Genomic DNA, 22,045 nt, shown 5'->3' with positions numbered 1-22,045 from the left:
AGCAGACTCTGTGCAGACGGCTCCTCTTCCTCCTCCTACAACCTATGCTGCTGGGATGGGGAAACAGAGCACAGGATTCTTGGTATATATATGAATTTTTATGTTTGTACAATTACACTAAATAACAAGATTCATTATCAATTCCTGGTGACTGGTTCTCTTTACGCTCTGGTTCAGAGACACCTTTCCAAAAATAAGTTGTGTTCCATCTCCCACTATGAAAAGTATGTGTTTCCGAAAGGACAGCAGAGAAATCCAAAAGCCAGGAACAGTATATAGTATAGTACAGCATATAATACAGTATATGGTATTGAAGGGTCACTGGAACTACTGAGAAGTCGGTAGAGATGGAGACAAACGTCTTAATCCCGGTCTACGTCCAGTTGAACCTCTAAACAATGACATCAATTTGCTTTAGGGAAAACTCTATAGACCTGAATGATGGAAGGAGGCGTCCGTGTTCCTATTAAAGGCTTTAAACTTGTGACTCATTGTACATCATATACCTGATCAAGTGCCCCTGTGACCTCAGATACTTGGAGGAGACCACTCAGGGGATCCAAGATGGTGTACTACAGCACAAGTCTACTATCCTCTACCAGACACCAGCACAGCCGCACACACAAGTCCTGGACTATATCCCCATGCCACGCAGTGGTGGTAACAGGATACAAAGATTATTAGCATTAGAGTTCTTCTGGATACACACTTAGAGCCCCTTAGACTAAACAGAGAATACAAGATAAGGACACAAGGCCATCACTCTGCTTACATTGGTTTATTATGTTGATTAAAAAAAAAAATTTCTTTTTTATACAGGCTTTATCCCCTTCCCTCCGGGGCCAATTTTCATTTTTGCACCTTCTTGTGTTTATAAGTCCATAGCAGTTGCACTTTTTCACCTACAAACCCACATGAGCCCTTATGTTTTGTAACACTAATTCTGTTTTGCAATGACAGACTTGAAAAAAAATTATTTGTTCGGTGAAATAGAAAAAAAATAAATTTGCAATTCTTTTTATTTTGGGGGGTTTTCTATGGTGTCCTAAGGTAAAACTGACGTGTTATCTTTTTTCCTCAACATATATAATTTGAGTTTTAAAAAATGAAAACATAAAATTTTTTTTTGAATAATAAAAAGTTCTTCAGGTTATTCAATTCAGATCCTTGGAACACTTTTATCCTTTGGTCTGTGGGGCTGTGCGAGGTGTCATTTTTTCGCCATGATCTGTTCTTTCTATCAGTATATATAAAACTTTTTCATCACTTTTTATAAAAAAATTTCTGGAATTGCTGTGACAAAAAAAAAATCAGCAATTTTGCACTTTGGCGGCTTTTTGCGCTTACGCAGTTTACAGTGCGAGATCTGAAATGTGATAGTTTAATAGTTCTGGTGATTTCAATATGTTTTATTATCCATTTCTTTTTACTTTATTTTTTTTACTGTACTTTAACTTTTAGGCCCCCTAGGAGACTTATTATTATGGCACTTATCTCTCATATGGATCAATGCTGTACCGATAAGATCAGTGCTGGATGACAACGGACTGCTGGAGCCCACTGCAATCCATCACCGAGCCGGGATCAGCGTCATTGCAATACTGAGATCTTGTCAGGTAAGATGAACAGATCCCCCAATAAACGAACACATTGGGGGGGGGGGCATTCTCCCTCCCACTAGACACAAGGGATGGCTTTGACAGCTGCATCTAGCTAACAGCAGCCGGGAGCCGTGTGCTGCAGAGAGGGCCCAAACCCTCTCTCTGCTTCCCCCTAACAGCGGCAGAACAAGCATACTCGTCCTATACAATTAAGGGGTTAAGATTGTTCCCTTATGTAAAATGGAATAAAGGTCCAGCAGGTAGTATGACACCATCTTCTGCACACAACACTTCTCACTTCTGTCCCCTTTACCCTACAGCTACTCCTCTCTATTACTTCCATCCTCTATGTGTCCATTAAAGCCTGTATATACCTATGGAGGACACTGGGGGAGGGGCATGGGCACGGCCATCTTATGGACAGAATCACCACAGAGCAGGACAGCAGAGCCTGGAGGAGGAGAGCCTTATTATAGCTCTATGGGGTACACATGGAGCTGCTGTCAGTAAGTGCAGTGCGTACAGTTACTTATATTATACACTGAACTATTTTACTATAAAATACAGATTTTCCTTCATAATTATTTTGAATTCTTTATATTCATTTACCTCATTGTGAGCCAGACATTGACTTCTCCCTTTCATGAGTTTTTTGATGTCTATAAAGATTTGATTTCGAATTAAAACATTTCCCACAATCTGAACATGAAAATGGCTTCTCCCCTGTGTGAGTTCTTTGATGCTTAACAAGTTCTGATTTCTGATTACAACCTTTCCCACATATCGAACACGAAAATGGCTTCTTCCCTGTGTGAGTTCTCTGATGCATAACAAGAGCTGATCTCTGAGTAAAACATTTCCCACATTCCCAACATGAAAATGGCTTCTCTCTTGTGTGGGTTCTCTGATGCCTAACAAGTTCTGATTTTTGTTTAAAACATTTCCCACATTCCAAACATGAAAATGGCTTCTCCCCTGTGTGAGTTCTCCTGTGCATAACAAGTTCTGATTTTTGTTTAAAACATTTCCCACATTCCAAACATGAAAATGGCTTCTCCCCTGTGTGAGTTCTCCTATGCATAACAAGTTCTGATTTTTGTTTAAAACATTTCCCACATTCCGAACATAAAAATGGCTTCTCCCCTGTGTGAGTTCTCTGATGCGTAACAAGAACTGATTTCTGAGTAAAACATTTTCCACACTCCAAACATGAAAATGGTTTCTCCCCTGTGTGAGTTCTCTGATGGTAAACATAATTTGATTTATGAGTAAAACATTTCCCACATTCGGAACATGAAAATTTATACTCCCCTGTGTGGGTTCTCTGATGCCTAACAAGTTCTGATTTCCGATAATAACATTTCCCACATTCCGAACATGAAAATGGCTTCTCCCCTGTGTGAGTGCTCTGATGCGTAACAAGAACTGATCTCTGAGTAAAACATTTCCCACACTCCGAACATGAAAATGGCTTCTCCCCTGTGTGAGTTCTCTGATGGTCAACAAGATTTGATTTCTTACTAAAACATTTCCCACATTCTGAACATGAAAATGGCTTCTCCCCAGTGTGAATTATTTGGTGGCGAAGAAGATTTGATTTCTTAGTAAAACATTTCCCACATTCTGAACATGAAAATGCCTTCTCCCCTGTGTGAATTTTTTGATGGTCAACAAGATTTGATTTATAAGCAAAACATTTCCCACATTCTGAACATGAAAATGGCTTCTTCTCTGTGTGAATTATTTGATGGCGAAGAAGATTTGTTTTGTCATTAAAACATCTTCCACAGTCTGAACATGAAAATGGCTTTTCCTCCGTGTGAATGTATGTATGGTAAAGAAGACTTGATTTTTGAGTAAAACATTTCCCACATTCCGAACATGAAAATGGCTTCTCCCCTGTGTGAATTCCCTGATGCCTAACAAGATTTGATTTCTTAATAAAACGTTTCCCACATTCTGAACATGAAAATGCCTTCTCCCCTGTAAGATATTTTTTGTGAGTAAAGCATTGTTCATGTTGTAAATATGAAAACTGAGGTTTTTTTGTATTTTCTCTTTGATGTTCACCGTCTTCTCTGTAAATGTCAGCTTGCTGTGATGGAGCAGAAGATGTGACTTGTATAACAGGATGAGATGAGAGATCTTTGCTGTGAGGGGCTGAGGGTGTATCTGGGATAGTGGACGGCTCCTCATATGTATCTTGTGTGATATGATCCTCTGAGGAGATCTGATGTCCCCCTGAGCTCCTGGTAGAATCATCTGCAAAGGAGAAAACACCATTTCTCTTATTTCCCAGTAATAGAAGCTTAAACATATTGCAGACATGGAAAGTTACTCTTTTTTATGTAACATAATAAGAATGATCAGATCTGTTCCCATCCACAGGAAGTGTCAGGGAGAAGAATCTAGAAGCTGGAGGCCGGGGAGATGACGTCCTTAGTAGTAAAAGTAATGGAGACTCTTCTCAAATAAATAATAGGACTATTGACCCCCTACATACCGATAACCTGCTGGACCCCAACCAGCATGGCGTTACTGGGGGAGATCACAGCCTTTTCTCTCATTTTCTGCATAAGTCACGTGGTGCAGTGATGTCCCCGACCAGGCCGGTCTCTGGCTACATACGTCCTTGGTAAGTGGTCAGAGCCTTCCAAACTGCTCTCTGGATGACCCTCCCCGAACAAGGGACGTCACAGCCACAAAGGGCAAAGTATTACGTCTGTTAATCTGGAGTTGCCATCAGTTTCTGTAGAAGCTATAATATACTGGGAGAATATAGGGCCAAACCGTCTACGCTGAATAGTGGGGGGAATAAAGGGCCATGAGGTCTTGTCGGAGGCCTTTCCTGCATCTAAACTAAGTATAATGGTCAAAGGTCATGAGGGGTCACGAACTCGATCATTGAAAAATTCTCGACTCTAATAACAAGCACTCTATAATTTTAGCGCTTGCTCCGCACTACTTTGTGTTTGGTCTCTTTTTTTGAACAAAGAAAAGACCCAATATCTCCACAAAGGGAACATGGACCGCGGTTCGGCTGTATGTATAACGCTGATTTAACCATATTAATTCTTAATTACATAACTGCTTGTGATCACATTCCCTGTTTATTTGCAGCAGGTGCGCTGTAAGATGAGGACAGTCACTATAGATGCAGCAGCAGGAGACTGATAGTGATATATTGTCCGCTGGGACTGTGCTGTATATTAGAATTTAGGCTGAATGATTATATAGCTGGAAAACTGACAGGACACAGAACATATAATATTCCACACAGAATAGTTACAGCCGGTGACTGAGGAGAATGTGTGACTGTTCTCTGCATTTACTGGTCACTACTCACCTGGGCGGTTACCTGTAGTGATGTCCTCCTTATACTGCTCATCACTGCTGTCATCTGTCTCTTCTTCTTTCATTATCATATCTGTAACATCAATAGGGCTAATATTTTTCCTTGTAGTTATGTTCATCATATACTGCTCATTACTGCTCACACATGTCTCTACTTCTGAAGTTTTGTCTCTGTCATTAATAGAGTTCAGGTCCTTCCGTGTAGTAATTTCCTCTTTATACTGCTCATCACTGCTCACATCTGTCTCTGGACCATTAATATTGTTCCCATCTTCCCCCTGATTCATAAGATGTGAGAGAAATATTGTAAAAGTCATCAGACAGTAGGAGAAGTCAGGTGGGATGTACAGATCATAGGGAACATCTCCATCTACCTGATCCTGATCCTGTGGGAGAAGAGGACGGGGACATCTCTCTGGTGCTGTTCTCTTACTGGATCTGACTGGAGGGAACACATACAGAGACTGAATTCATTCTTTCCATCCAGATAATACAGAGAGGAGGTGTGTATATAGTCCTGTCTATTACCTGCTGATGGGAGGGGCTGCTGATCCTCCAGCATCACATCCTTGTACTGATCCTTGTGTCCTTCTACATACTCCCACTCCTCCATGGAGAAATAGACCGCCACGTCCTGACACCTTATAGGAACCTGACACACACAATGATCACACAGTCATCCCCCCCACCCCTCCAGTGGTGTTACTGTATAATGTCCCAGCATTCCCAGCAGCCACAGTCTCACCTCTCCACTCAGCAGCTCCACCATCTTGTTGGTGACTTCTAGGATCTTATCTTCCTCCATTTCCTCATGTATCAGGGGCCCCGGGATTGGGCTCAGGGTTCTTCCCCATCCTTCACACCCAGGGGCCCCACAGCGCCCACTAGAGGACTTCTTCACTACTGTGTAATCCTGTGTATGGAGAGACACATTACTATCACTCCATCCATTCCCAGAATCCCTCACCTCTCCAGTCCTATCCATCTGTTATTCCATAGATAAGAATGATGTCATGATGACATCACTCCCAGAATCTCTCACCTCTCCAGTTGTTCTGTTATTCCATAGATAAGAATGATGTCATGATGACATCACTCCCAGAATCCCTCACCTCCCCAGTCCTATCCATCTGTTATTCCATAGATAAGAATGATGTCATGATGACATCACTCCCAGAATCCCTCACCTCTCCAGTCCTATCCATCTGTTATTCCATAGATAAGAATGATGTCATGATGACATCACTCCCAGAATCCCTCACCTCCCCAGTCCTATCCATCTGTTATTCCATAGATAAGAATGATGTCATGATGACATCACTCCCAGAATCCCTCACCTCTCCAGTCCTATCCATCTGTTATTCCATAGATAATGATGTCATGATGACATCACTCCCAGAATCCCTCACCTCCCCAGTCCTATCCATCTGTTATTCCATAGATAAGAATGATGTCATGATGACATCACTCCCAGAATCCCTCACCTCCCCAGTAAGCAGGAAGAGTATGTGTAGGGTGAGGGTTATTATCCTCTCGGCCATCTTGTCTCTGTCTCTCTCCATGGTTGATGGGTCGGTCTCTTATATAGAAGATATCAGCAGAGGATCCTGGAGTGTTGGGAGATGAATGGAGAGAAGATGAGACAATGTAATATATCTGGTATCGCTCAAAACCAAAGAAAAAACACTTCATACATAAGAATTAATAAAGTTCAGTCCTGAAGGGGTTAATCCTCCCGCTGTCCCCCAGCTCCTTCCCTCCACCTGCAGAGCTGTACAGGAGCCGTGTGCTTCCCCTGTGCTTCCAGGACCTGCCATGATGTCACAGTCATGTGATCAGTCACGTGGAGGAGGAGGAGGAGTCACATGATCAGGGGCTGCTGCTCAGTGTATGCAGGACTCTGCTGTGCTGGATGAGCTGAAGTGATGTGTGTGCAGCAGAGCTGTCTGTGTGTGATGTGTGTGGAGCAGAGCTGTGTGTGTGTGTGTTATATAAGCCTGCAGCAGAGCGCTGTGTGTAATGTACATGTAGCTGAGCTGAGCTGTATATGTGTGTAATGTACATGTAGCTGAGCTGTATGTGTGTAATGTACATGTAGCTGAGCTGTATGTGTGTAATGTACATGTAGCTGAGCTGTATATATGTGTAATGTACATGTAGCTGAGCTGTATGTGTGTAATGTACATGTAGCTGAGCTGTATATATGTGTAATGTACATGTAGCTGAGCTGTATATATGTGTAATGTACATGTAGCTGAGCTGTATATGTGTAATGTACATGTAGCTGAGCTGTATATGTGTGTAATGTACATGTAGCTGAGCTGTATGTGTGTAATGTACATGTAGTTGAGCTGTATATGTGTAATGTACATGTAGCTGAGCTGTATATGTGTAATGTACATGTAGCTGAGCTGTATATGTGTAATGTACATGTAGCTGAGCTGTATGTGTACACAGTAGAGCTGTATATTTGTAATGTACATGTAGCTAAGCTGTATGTGTACACAGTAGAGCTGTATATGTGTCACATGATCAGGGGCTGCTGCTCAGTGTATGCAGGACTCTGCTGTGCTGGATGAGCTGAAGTGATGTGTATGCAGCAGAGCTGTCTGTGTGTGATGTGTGTGGAGCAGAGCTGTGTATGTGTGTGTTATATGAGTGTACAGTTGTGGGGGGGTCCTGTATACCTGTACTGTATCGTTTGGGGGTCCTGTATACCTGTACTGTATCGTTTGGGGGATCCTGTATACCTGTTATTGGTGAAGTTGGTGAAGGTGCTGTATACCTTTAGTGTAGAGTGTGTTTGTGGGACGGGTCCTGTATACCTGCACTCTTTATTGTGGGGGTCCTGTATACCTGTTATGTATAGTTGTTGAAGGTGCTGTATACCTGTAGTGCAGAGTTGGGGGGTCCTGTATACCTGTAGTGTATAGTTGGTGAAGGTGCTGTATACCTGTAGTGTAGAGTTGGGAGGGGTCCTGTATACCTGTAGTGTATCGTTTTGGGGGTCCTGTATACCTGTAGTGTATAGTTGGTGGAGGTCCTGTATACCTGTAGTATATACAGTGGTGTGAAATTTTTTTGCCCCCTTCCTCATTTCCTGTTTTTTTTTTTTTGCATGTTTGTCACACTTAAGTGTTTCGGAACATTAAACCAATTTAAACAATACTCAAGGACAACACAAGTAAACACAAAATGCAATTTGTAAATGAAGGTGTTTATTATTAAAGGAGAAACAAAATCATCCATCATGGCCCTGTGTGAAAAAGTGATTGTCCCCCTTAAAACATACTATAACTGTGGTTTATCACACCTGAGTTCAATTTCTCTAGCCACACCCAGGCCTGATTATTGCCACACCTGTTCTCAATCCAGACTTCACTTAAATAGGAGCTGCCTGACACAGTAAAGTCCACCAAAAGATCCTTAAAAGCTACAGATCATGCCGAGATCCAAAGAAATTCAGGAACAATTGAGAAAGAAAGTAATTAAGATCTATCAGTCTGGGAAGAGTTATAAAGCCATTTCCAAAGCTTTGGGAATCCAGTGAACCACAGTGAGAGCCATTATCCACAAATGGCAAAGACATGGAACAGTGGTGAATAGAGATGAGCGAACCTGGAGCATGCTCAAGTCGATCCGAACCCGAACTTTCGGCATTTGATTAGCGGTGGCTGCTGAACTTGGATAAAGCCCTAAGGCTATGTGGAAATCATGGATATAGTCATTGGCAGTATCCATGTTTTCCAGACAACCTTAGAGCTTTATCCAAGTTCAGCAGCCCCAGCTAATCAAATACCGAACATTCGGGTTAGGATCGACTCGAACCCGATTCGCTCATCTCTAGTGGTGAACCTTCCCAGGAGTGTCTGGCCGCCCAAAATTACCCCAAGAGCGCAGTGACGACTCATCCAAGAGGTCACAAAAGACCCCACAACAACGTCCAAAGAACTGCAGGCCTCACTTGCCTCAGTTAAGGTCAGAGTTCATGCCTCCACCATCAGAAGGAGACTGGGCAAAAATGGCCTGCATGGCAGAGTTCCAAGAAGAAAACCACTGCTGAGCAAAAAGAACATTAAAGCTCGTCTCAATTTTTCCAAAACACATCTTGATGATCCCCAAGACTTTTGGGAAAACATTCTGTGGAGCGATGAGACAAAAGTGGAACTCTTTAGAAGGTGTGTGTCCCATTACATCTGGTGTAAAAGGAACACTGCATTTCAGAAAAAGAACATTATACCAACAGTAAAATATGGTGGGGGTAGTGTGATGGTCTGGGGCTGTTTTGCTGCGTCAGGACCACTGAATGGCTGAAGGAAAACAAAATGAAGACTTTGGAGTGGCCTAGCCAAAGTCCTGACCTGAATCCTATTGAGATGTTGTGGTATGACCTTAAAAAGGCCGTTCATGCTCGAAAACCCTCTAATGTAACTGAATTAGAACAATTCTGCAAAGATGATTGGGCCAAAATTCTTCCAGAATGCTGTAAAAGACTCATTGCAAGTTATCGCAAACGCTTGGTTGCAGTTGTTGCTGCTAAGGGTGGCCCAACCAGTTATTAGGTTTAGGGGCAATCACTTTTTCACGCAGGGCCATGATGGTTTGGATTTTTTTTCTCCTTTAATAATTCGTTTGTGTGTGCATTAGGCTAGCACTATCTCTCCGTCCCTCCTCCCCACCCTCTTCACCATTTTTCCTATTTTTCCTAAGCCTTAACAATCCAGCCCATGTAAAGGCTCACACAGCTGACGAATAGGAGGCAATCTGCCTGGAGCATTCCTAATGATGAGGGCGGGGAGGAGGGACAGAGAGGTGGTGCCAGCCGAATGCACCGGGGCTGCCAGTTTGAAAGTTGTTTTTTATGACATTAACTGCATCCTCTGCCGAACGGACCCCTGGACAGATCTTGGATTAAAAGCAGCTATCCGAAGGTACAAGCGGTTGGGGGGGGGGGGCAGATTGTGGGTACAGGGTCACTTTAACAAGTTGGAAGCTGCCGTTAAACCTTTAGTGTGATCTTTCCGACTTAAAAAGTACTTGTGAAAATCTGTAAGTTTAGGATGAGGAAGGGCCAGCTCAAGGAATCTAGGAAACGTCTAGCCTGGAGGTATTAGAAGAAATGAGAATGTTGTAGAGATGAAATGGACAATTATTGGGCTCCAAATCATATAGGTCTTGCAGAGGTTGGTAGTTCGAGGATATCCAAGTGGGGAAATCCATAAAGGGGAGTAGAGATTTAGGAAAAGAAAGGGGAACATGTCTTTTAGTGAGATGAACCCAATGCCTTTCTACAACAGTTTTTCCCATAGGAGGAATGAGTCTTTCAATGATTGTAAGGGTAAAATCAGGAACAATAGGATCCTCTAAAGTAGTCCCAATATGGAATGGAGATGAGGGCCAGAAAATAATTGTCCGGTCTATTATAAGATACTAGTCCAGGAACTCCTAGGCCACCAGTACTGAGCTTTCTGAGTAGAAGCTGCTGCGTGACACGTGCTCTTCTTCCATTCCATGTAAGTTTTAAAAATAACGCTTGGAGCCTACATAAAGGTTGGGATGGTATATGGTATTGTTCTACAAAAATAAAAAAAATTTAGGTAACAATACAATCTTTACCACATTTATTCTCGCCATCCAAGATAAAGGTAATTGGGGCAATCTATTACATTCTGATCAAAGATCTGTTAGGAGAGTTAAAGGGTTATATAACTTTATAATGTAATGACCACGCCTTCTTTTGCCGCCGGAATTATGTGGCAATGTCGTCACAAGGACCTGTTATTCCTCTTCTTCAGCTTCTTCCTCTGGCATGAACGGGAGCTAAAAGGCTATTTGTGTGCGTGCGCACCGGCAGCCTTTTCATTGGCTGGATCGCACGACATGGCTTCCAGTCTGCTCAGCTCAGAAGATCTGAAGACGTGAACGAAGAGATGGTAAGTATAGGATCTGTTTTTGTTGTCCTTTAAGTAGCTTTTTGGCAATATTTGCGAGTGAGTGGGATATAGATGGATACCTAGATAAGTGATACCAGTTGGGGTCCACAAAAAATTTAATTGAGAACAGGTGTTGGTAAGTGATGAAGCTTTATGAAGTGGCATCAGGGAGGATTTTGTAATATTCAATTTATAGTAAACTTTAGAATATTCCTGTATAATATTTATAACCGCAGGGATAGAAATAGTAGGATTACGACATATTAAGAGCACATCATCAGCGTATAGACTTATTCTGTGTTCTCTATCTGTAAGCTTAACACCCGTAATATCATTGGAGGTGCGATTCATTTCAACAAAAGGCTCCATACATAATGTAAAAATTAAAGGGGAGGGGGGACACCCTGTCCTTGTACCATTTGTTATTTGAAAGGTTTTAGAGAGGTATCCTAAAGTGTAGACAAGGGCAGAAGGGTTAGAATAAAGAGCTAATATTGCATTTTTTATACCATCAGAAAAGCCAAATTTATCTAAAATTTCTTCTAAGAATTTCCAATTCACTCTGTTGAACGCTTTCTCAGTGTAGAGCGATAAAAAAAATACAGTCAGGGTTTTGGAGAGACCTGGCAACCCTGAACAAATCCAACCTGATCTGGTTGAATCAGATGAGATGACCAGTACGTACGACAGGGAATAATGATGATAAGGGCTGTCACGAAAAAGTGGCAGAAGCATAGGAAGTGGGGTAGGGGGGGTATAGTGCGCCCTCAACTATCCCTTGATATCCTCTTTCCCTGCCTTTTGGGGTGCCCACCTCCTTAACAGGGTGGCCCCAACCACGGTGACAGTCCCTCTCCTGTCATAAGTGCTCAGGAGAAAAAAAAAAACAAAGACCGAAAGCAAAAAAAAGTGCAAAAAATGTGACAACTCACAATCACCTAAAAGACACGTAATTGCAGCAACACAATACATACAAAAATGTACTAGGAGTGCATGAAGAATAAACAGCACTCGTTCCGACGCGTTTCTACCGTCCAAGTGTGTGACGGGTTCATCAGGGAACAGTCTCAGAACTCCAACTTGGATTCGATCGAGATGGTATTCGATCGAATATTGCAGTTTTCGAAAGATTCAAATTCAATTGAATAGTGTGGCGAATACACGGGAAACATTTGAAAGCCCTCCCATCGCAGTTGGCGCTTTTTTTAATCCAATCACCATGCAGGGAGGCTGTGAGGGACCCTGGGAGTACGCACGAAGCACGAGAGCGGTGTCTACCCTCATTGCATGGCTGAACCACATGACCTTGAATCTTAAATACTTGGCTCCCGCTTCTTGACCGCAGATGCGCTTTCAACCTAGCCAGGGAAAGATCTTCCAGCATGGAGAGAGAGGTTTTTAGTAGCGTTTTGGTCAGGCAGGCTTACTACTGAAAAGTCCTTTTAACCCTTTCAAGCAAAAATCTGTAAATTTACTGACCTGCTTCAGATGCTCACTGTTTACACAAACAGTGACCGGGTAGCTGATAGCTGACAGTTTAGTGTAACTGCCACTGCACCCTCAAAGGGGGCCCAGCATCAGCAATTGCCGGCATTGGTGGATCAATAGCAGTAATTGGTGTTGTAAAAAACACATAGGATTACATTGGAGTCTTTGGAAAGAAAATGCAAATTTTAATTTTTCACTCTTACTTTGCAGTTATTCCTGTGAAATGCCCTAAGGGTTAAATAACTGAATGAATGTAAATTTAAATACTTGAAAGAGTGAAGATTTCAAAATGGGTTGAATTGTGGGGGTTTTAGTATACAGGCCTCTAAAATATACTCCAAAACTGAACTGGTGCCTAAAGAATTTCTGAGTTTAACATTTTCACGAACATTTTGAAAATTGCTACTAAACATTTACGGCCTCTAAGGGCTAAGATCAGTGGCGTAGCTATAGGGGTCGCAGCGGTCGCCTAGCGTAGGGGCCCGCACGCCCCCCCCCTTGCCACTTGTGACACTGTCTCTTTAAGCATCCTGAGAAGCTGCAGTCGTGCAGCTTCTTGGGATGCACACATCGCTTTGATGTTCCGCCTGCACAGTGAGCGGGCGGAACATTAAAGCGAGCAGAATGCAGGAGCAGGACCTGTCAGCGTCCTGCTCCTGCATTCCCTCCCATAGGCTGCCGGCACTTCATACCAGCAGCCTATGGGATGCCGGGACGTGACCTCTCCCGCAGGCGTCATAACGCCTGCCGGAGGTCCCGTCCCTGCGGCTCGCAAGATGGAGCCCGAAGAGGAGGAGAGCTGCTGCCTGCAGCCACACAGCGCCGATTAGGTGAGTAGGATGTTTGTTTTTTTAGGGGCACCTCTGGGGGCATTATTAGTTCATGGGGGGCACCTCTGGGGGCATTATTAGTTCATGGGGGCACCTCTGGGGGCATTATTAGTTCATGGGGGGCACCTCTGGGGGCTTTATTAGTTCATGGGGGCCACCTCTGGGGGCATTTAGTTCATAGGGGGCACCTCTGGGGGCATTTTTTGTTCATGGGGGAACCTCTGAGGACATTATTAGTTAATGGGGCACCTCTGAGGGCATTATTATTTAATGTGGGCACCTCTGGGGGCATTATTAGCTCATGGGGGCACCTCTGGGGTATTATTAGCTCATGGGGGCTACCTCTGGGGGCATTATTAGCTCATGGGGGCACCTCTGGGGGCATTACTAGCTCATGGGGGCACAGCAGGGGATCCTACATACTGGGGGCATCCCACATTCCTACTCGCTTTACTGCACATAACACCAAACATCGCAGTTACTTTGGGAGCCTACAGGAGGGAGGAAGGAAAGGAAGCTGCTAGAAATGTGCGGAGTCTAAATTGTTTGTCTCGCAGGTTCTGAAAAGATGAAACGTATCTGGAAGGAATCATCATGGAGGACTGGGCCGGATGGAGAGGAAAAGGGAAAGTGACGCCTCAGATCAAAGAAGACGTCACCTGTGAGTGACTGTATGACGGTTTTCTTATTTTGTAGAACATCATTTAGTAGGGGTGCCCCGAGGTAATTTTTTTTCCAAGGGGTGCCCCGAGGTGGAAAAGGTTGGGAAGCACTGCACTAATCTGTCCCGCTGCGCCCGCTGGCACTTGCTGTCATCTGATTGGGCCTCTTACCTAATCAGATGACAGCAAGTACCAGCGCCCCCTCCTTCAGACATCTGCGTTGGCGGCCCAAGCTGTGTCCTATGGCCGTACCTTTACCGCGTTGAGCTCCAGCTTGTGCTGCAATCCACCTCTCCTCAGCGTTAAGGCCCCTCCCCCAGGTCAGATGACATCACTGTACAGCCAGCAAGTAACATCAGAGAGTACAGTAATGTTGTGATCCGGTGGGGGAGGAGCCTCAACCCTGCGGGAACCACTTACACCACTGAGGAGAGAAGTGGACTGCAGGTGACTACTACATTATCTGTACTCAGAGATATCACTGTGTTATCTGTGCTGTTACATAGGACTGCAGGTGACTACTACATTATCTGTACTCAGAAATATCACTGTGTTACCTGTGCTGTTACATAGGACTGCAGGTGACATCTACTACATTATCTGTACTCAGAGATATCACTGTGTTATCAGTGGTGTTACATAGGACTGCAGGTGAGATCTACATTATCTGTACTCAGAGATATCACTGTGTTATCAGTGGTGTTACATAGGACTGCAGGTGAGATCTACATTATCTGTACTCAGAGATATCACTGTGTTATCAGTGGTGTTACATAGGACTGCAGGTGACTACTACATTATCTGTACTCAGAAATATCACTGTGTTACCTGTGCTGTTACATAGGACTGCAGGTGACATCTACTACATTATCTGTACTCAGAGATATCACTGTGTTATCTGTGCTGTTACATAGGACTGCAGGTGACATCTACATTATCTGTACTCAGAGATATCACTGTGTTATCTGTGCTGTTACATAGGACTGCAGGTGACATCTACTACATTATCTGTACTCAGAGATATCACTGTGTTATCTGTGCTGTTACATAGGACTGCAGGTGACAGCTACTACATTATCTGTACTCAGAGATATCACTGTGTTATCTGTGCTGTTACATAGGACTGCAGGGTACATCTACATTATCTGTACTCAGAGATATCACTGTGTTATCTGTGCTGTTACATAGGACTGCAGGTGAGATCTACATTATCTGTACTTATAGATATCACTGCGTTATCTGTGCTGTTACATAGGACTGCAGGTGACTACTACATTATCTGTACTCAGAGGGATATCACTGTGTTATCTGTGCTGTTACATAGGACTGCAGGTGAGATCTACATTATCTGTACTCAGAGATATCACTGTGTTATCTGTGCTGTTACATAGGACTGCAGGTGACATCTACATTATCTGTACTCAGAGATATCACTGTGTTATCTGTGCTGTTACATAGGACTGCAGGTGACAGCTACTACATTATCTGTACTCAGAGATACCACTGTGTTATCTGTGCTGTTACATAGGACTGCAGGTGACTACTACATTATCTGTACTCAGGGCTAAGATCAGTGGCGTAGCTATAGGGGGCGCAGCGGTCGCCATGGCGACCGAGCCCCTACGCTAGGGGGGCCCGCACGCCCCCCCCCCCTTGCCACTTGTGACACTGTCTCTTTAAGCATCCTGAGAAGCTGCGGTCGTGCAGCTTCTCGGGATGCACAGATCGCTTTGATGTTCCGCCTGCACAGTGAGCGGGCGGAACATTAAAGCGAGCAGAATGCAGGAGCAGGACCTGTCAGCGTCCTGCTCCTGCATTCCCTCCCATAGGCTGCCGGCACTTCATACCAGCAGCCTATGGGAGGCCGGGCCGTGACCTCTCCGGCAGGCGTGATCATGTGACGTCATCACGCCTGCCGGAGGACCCGTCCCTGCGGCTCGCAAGATGGAGCCCGAAGAGGAGGAGAGCTGCTGCCTGCAGCTACACAGCGCCGATTAGGTGAGTAGGATGTTTGTTTTTTTAGGGGCACCTCTGGGGCATTATAAGTTCATGGGGGGCACCTCTGGGGGCATTATTAGTTCATGGGGGCACCTCTGGGGGCATTATTAGTTCATGGGGCGCACCTCTGGGGGCTTTATTAGTATATGGGGGCCACCTCTGGGGGCATTTAGTTCATAGGGGGCACCTCTGGGGGCATTTTTTGTTCATGGGGGAACCTCTGAGGGCATTATTAGTTAATGTGGGCACCTCTGAGGGCATTATTAGTTAATGTGGGCACCTCTGGGGGCATTATTAGCTCATGGGGGCACCTCTGGGGTATTATTAGCTCATGGGGGCTACCTCTGGGGGCATTATTAGCTCATGGGGGCACCTCTGGGGGCATTACTAGCTCATGGGGGCACAGCAGGGGATCCTACATACTGGGGGCATCCCACATTCCTACTCGCTTTACTGCACATAACACCAAACATCGCAGTTACTTTGGGAGCCTACAGGAGGGAGAAAGGAAAGGAAGCTGCTAGAAATGTGCGGAGTCTAAATTGTTTGTCTCGCAGGTTCTGAAAAGATGAAACGTATCTGGAAGGAATCATCATGGAGGTCTGGGCCGGATGGAGAGGAAAAGGGAAAGTGACGCCTCAGATCAAAGAAGACGTCACCTGTGAGTGACTGTATGACGGTTTTCTTATTTTGTAGAACATCATTTAGTAGGGGTGCCCCGAGGTAATTTTTTTTCCAAGGGGTGCCCCGAGGTGGAAAAGGTTGGGAAGCACTGCACTAATCTGTCCCGCTGCGCCCGCTGGCACATGCTGTCATCTGATTGGGCCTCTTACCTAATCAGATGACAGCAAGTACCAGCGCCCCCTCCTTCAGACATCTGCGTTGGCGGCCCAAGCTGTGTCCTATGGCTGTACCTTTACCGCGTTGAGCTCCAGCTTGTGCTGCAATCCACCTCTCCTCAGCGTTAAGGCCCCTCCCCCAGGTCAGATGACATCACTGTACAGCCAGCAAGTAACATCAGAGAGTACAGTAATGTTGTGATCCGGTGGGGGAGGAGCCTCAACCCTGCGGGAACCACTTACACCACTGAGGAGAGAAGTGGACTGCAGGTGACTACTACATTATCTGTACTCAGAGATATCACTGTGTTATCTGTGCTGTTACATAGGACTGCAGGTGACTACTACATTATCTGTACTCAGAAATATCACTGTGTTACCTGTGCTGTTACATAGGACTGCAGGTGACATCTACTACATTATCTGTACTCAGAGATATCACTGTGTTATCTGTGCTGTTACATAGGACTGCAGGGGACATCTACATTATCTGTACTCAGAGATATCACTGTGTTATCTGTGCTGTTACATAGGACTGCAGGTGAGATCTACATTATCTGTACTTATAGATATCACTGCGTTATCTGTGCTGTTACATAGGACTGCAGGTGACTACTACATTATCTGTACTCAGAGGGATATCACTGTGTTATCTGTGCTGTTACATAGGACTGCAGGTGAGATCTACATTATCTGTACTCAGAGATATCACTGTTATCTGTGCTGTTACATAGGACTGCAGGTGACATCTACATTATCTGTACTCAGAGATATCACTGTTATCTGTGCTGTTACATAGGACTGCAGGTGACATCTACATTATCTGTACTCAGAGATATCACTGTGTTATCTGTGCTGTTACATAGGACTGCAGGTGACATCTACTACATTATCTGTACTCAGAGATATCACTGTGTTATCTGTGCTGTTACATAGGACTGCAGGTGACATCTACATTATCTGTACTCAGAGATATCACTGTGTTATCTGTGCTGTTACATAGGACTGCAGGTGACATCTACATTATCTGTACTCAGAGATATCACTGTGTTATCTGTGCTGTTACATAGGACTGCAGGTAACATCTACTACATTATCTGTACTCAGAGATATCACTGTGTTATCTGTGCTGTTACATAGGACTGCAGGTGACATCTACATTATCTGTACTCAGAGATATCACTGTGTTATCTGTGCTGTTACATAGGACTGCAGGTGACAGCTACTACATTATCTGTACTCAGAGGGATATTGCTGTGTTATCGGTGGCGTTACATAGGACTGCAGGTGACGACTACATTATCTGTACTCAGAGGGATATCACTGTGTTATCTGTGGTGTTACTTAGGACTGCAGGTGACATCAGGTGACTTCTCCAGGTTGCAGAAGTTCAAACTTCATCGTGCCCTGCTGACAGTTTATTATGGGAGTTGTAGTTTTGCAGCATGTGGCTCTTCAGGTTGCAGCACTACAACCCCTATCGTTTCTAACTGGCAGTTCATGATGAGAGTTGTAGTTTTTCAGCTGGAGAGTCAAAGATTGGAATACAATGATTAGACAATGACACAGTACATGAGGTAGAGGCAGTGACAGTGCATTAGAACATGGTGGCACATTAGATTAGGGGGGGGGGCAAGCTAAAATTTTGCACCAGGGCCCATCAGCCTTTAGCTACGCCCCTGGCTAAGATCCAGCGAAAAAGTCATCTCTGAATCCAAAACACTTCTCAGTGCTAAGACATAGATAGCAGCAGTATCAGCAGCAGCAGCAGGTGTATTCATTCCAGTACCCTGTGTGTACAAGTGACTCATAGTGTCCCTGGTGTAGCCCACTAAGGGCACATTATACATTCTGTTCCAGAAGCCCAGTAAAGGCACATGATACATACTGTTCCTGTAGCCCACTAAGGGCACGTTATACATACTGTTCCAGAAGCCCACTAAGGGCACATGATACATACTGTTTCGGAAGCCCAGTAAAGGCACGTGATACATACGCCTGAATAACATGACGCTCTACGGACGCACATTGGAATCATGTATGTAACGCTGCGCAAAAAATACAAACAAGACTTCCGGTTCCAGCGCGGCCATGTGAGGAGCCCTGAGGCTGAGCTCCCAGGAGACGGACGGCACCTAGCACTTACATAACTGCCGATCCGGCGACTGACCAGTGGGGAGAAAAGTGCTACTCACGGAGGTACCGGGGAGCCGCTCCATGGATCGCTACATCCTCCGGAGTGCAGTGAAGCAGCTACCAGCTGAGAGCGCCGCCGGCTCGGAGGCAGCCAGAGTGGACAAGATGGCGCTGGAGGACGGCGCGCTGCAGCAGCAGAGCTCCCAACAGGAACAGGAGCCACATGTAACAGAGGTACCGGGGGTCCCTGCAACATAGCAGGCACAGGACACTGTGACAGACACCCTCCTTTCCCTAGATTTCAAGCACGTGGCTGCAGAGGTGACCAAGCTTATTGTACCAGGTTACCAGAGGCTCCTGGAGGAAGCTCTCAGAAGTTCTCTCACACAAGTCCATAAGGACATTTCTACTCACTCAGCTAGACTAGATACTGCAAAACAACGTATAGCTGCACTGGAGGATGAAAATGATTTCTTGCGCTCTAAAGTGCGCCAGATGGCTGGAGATTTTGACACATTTGCTGATAAACTGGATGATTTCGAAAATCGATCCAGGCGTAATAACCTGAGAATTGTGGGGGTGAAAGAGAGCGTGTCGGCTGCAGACCTGCAATCCTTCTGTGAGAGGGATGTACCCAAAGCCCTTGGCCTGCCTCATGCCTGCAGAGTAGAGCGCGTTCATCGTTTGGGCCCCAACCCCGCTTTCCGTGGAGACCACCATGATAATGTCAGCCCCCGTTCCCGACAGGTGATTTTACGTCTGTTAGACTTCAACAACAAAACAGCAATTTTGCGGGCCTACAGAAAAAGGGGGAAACCACTGGAAGTGAAAGGCATGCACCTGCTGATCTTCGAGGATTTCTCCGCAGAAGTAACCAAGCGACGGCGCGCCTTCAGCTCGGTGTGCACGGCATTATATAAAGCGAAGAAAAAGTTCCAATTGCAATACCCGGCTATTCTTAGGGTGTTTCACTCGGATGGATCCTTGTCCACTTACACTTCTCCCCATAAAGCCGAGGACGCTATGCAGAATTTACATTCAATGTCACCGCAGACGGAGAGAGGAGTTCGGCGTCCCCTGCAATCTCCTGAGAGGAATTGCCAGAGATCTTTACAAAGGGGGGATGAGGATCTTCCCTCATCGCAATGGCGCAGAGACCCCTCACCGCAAGGACAGCGCCGCAGACGGCGGTCCATGACGGGCCAAAGAGGCTCCAGATCCATGTCACCTGACTGAGTTACATTTTTTCTTTGCCTTACTAAGCCCACGATGGTCGGAGCGGTTTGATTACTCCCATTGGGATCCTGCTCTGAGCACCGGTGACCAGTGTTTGCTCTTATGGGGGACTAGAATGCAGCGAACTTCCTTTGTTTGTTTCTCTTTTCTCTGCTGGCCCCTTGTTACCTTATCTGGCATGCATCATGACCCTCCCCCTCAATACCTGTGGGGCGTTATAGACGTGTTCTTTGTATGGTTAGAGGTGCCCCCGAGAAGCTCACCATATGGCTGAAAAAAGCGAAGTCTTTCACTCTATAAGTGGGGTTAGATACTGAGATCTGTCTATTCCATAAGAGTATTTTGGTTAGATGTTGGTTTTTCTGTTTAAATTTTCGTTTGTTCTTATTCTGCATGGTTTGAACTGGTTTTATTATGTTGCTTCAGACATTCGCCTCTGGTATGCCTCTAAAGTAAGCTTGCAGGATTGGGAGCCTGGATGCCCTGCCCCCCTGTCCGCTCACAGTGCACCTGGTGGTTCCATTGACACTTCAGTTATTTCATTGTCCCTTTTAGCCCCTATAGTCCAACCATTTTCGTAAATCTAGTATGGTCACGTTTGTTACATGAAATGTAAAGGGACTGCGGTCCCCTCATAAACGTGTACAAATCCTTTGCTTTCTCAAGCGTTTTCACCCAGATATCGTTATGCTGCAGGAAACCCATCTGGCAGCTGATGACTTGGTAAGAATGCAGCGGATGTGGGTGGGCACGGTGTTCGGGTCTCCCGCAATTGAGGGCAATGCAGGGGTGATCACTGATTAACAAATCTTTCCCATTCTCACTAGTTGCTCACACCCATGATACAGAGGGTCGACTCTCACATGCTATCTTATCTCACCAGGGGGACGTCTTCAGCATCTATAATGTTTATGCTCCGAATGGGGAAAACCGACCTTTCTTTACAGACCTGGCGGCTAGGCTTGGGGGGGACCCAAATCCATGGAAACTGTTAGGCAGGGATCTCAATACAGTGGTTAACCCGATTGAGGATAGAAAGAGTTTGCTTTCAGCCATTCCTACTCCCCGGTCTAGAGATAGAGTCCTTCCAGGCTTTCTGGAACAGGTGGGCCTGGAAGATGTATGGCGCTTATCCCACCCGGCGGAACGGGACTTTACGCATTTTTCCCATTCTCACCAGTCCTGGTCCAGAATTGACTGTATCCTTACCAGCCCACTAGTGAGTAGGAGGGTGTCCTTGGTGGAACATAAGGATCTGGTCATTTCCGATCACGCCCCAGTTCTAGTCTCTTTATTTCCCACTAGCCCTAAAGGGAATGAGTATATATGGAGATTTCCCTCTTTCCTGACTCAGGACGAATCCTTCCGGGAGCTTCTCCAAGCTTGGTGGGTGGAGTACGATTACTACAATAGTGGGCACAAAGAAAACCCGCAGCTTTTCTGGGAGACGGCCAAAACAGTCCTAAGGGGCAGGGTACTAGCTCATGTGTCTAGTTTAAAAAAACGGACAGCTGACCACTTCAGAACTTCTAGTGAAGCCCTTAGGTTAGCTTACACGACCTTTTTACAAGACCCCTCTGTGACAAATGGGAATAAATGGAGACAGGCCAGAGAGGACTTTGAGCTATGGTTGGACAGGAGGGATAGACTGTACCGCTCTCATCAAGACGCTGACTTTTTCCGGTTTGGCAACAAGGCTGGCAGGCTGTTGGCTAGGTTAGCGAGGACCAAATGCCCCCCTCTCATATCCTGGCGCTAAAAGACTCCTGTGATGTTTTACATACTAACCCAGCTGACATTAATAGAATTTTGGGTAATTATTATGAATCTCTTTACTCCCCCCCTCCCTCAAATCCGGGACCCTTGTCAAATTTCCTCCGTGATCTTCGTCTGCCAATGTTGACGGACGAACAGCAGGAAATTTTAAATGCGGATATCACCGAAGCTGAGGTGCGTTCGGTTATTAAG

General features: G+C 45.2%; 2 protein-coding genes across 3 annotated transcripts in view; one reads left to right on the top strand and one right to left on the bottom strand.

Annotated features, from left to right (window-relative positions):
- The window catches only part of LOC138786728 (oocyte zinc finger protein XlCOF6-like), a 622,195-nt gene that overhangs the window by 487,425 nt on the left and 112,725 nt on the right, over nucleotides 1-22,045 (top strand). The window lies entirely within an intron of this gene.
- Nucleotides 1,482-5,910, bottom strand: LOC138786855 (oocyte zinc finger protein XlCOF6-like). The gene is made up of 2 exons (XM_069963926.1): nucleotides 5,484-5,910; nucleotides 1,482-3,863 (listed from the first exon to the last, which is right to left on the bottom strand). Exons 1-2 carry the CDS (start codon nucleotides 5,566-5,568, stop codon nucleotides 2,212-2,214), a joined length of 1,737 nt encoding a protein of 578 aa, XP_069820027.1. The 5' UTR covers nucleotides 5,569-5,910; the 3' UTR covers nucleotides 1,482-2,211.

This window comes from Dendropsophus ebraccatus, chromosome 3 (assembly GCF_027789765.1).
Source record: "Dendropsophus ebraccatus isolate aDenEbr1 chromosome 3, aDenEbr1.pat, whole genome shotgun sequence".
NCBI classification, from domain to species: domain Eukaryota; kingdom Metazoa; phylum Chordata; class Amphibia; order Anura; family Hylidae; genus Dendropsophus; species Dendropsophus ebraccatus.
This window is presented reverse-complemented; position numbering and strand designations above follow the sequence as displayed.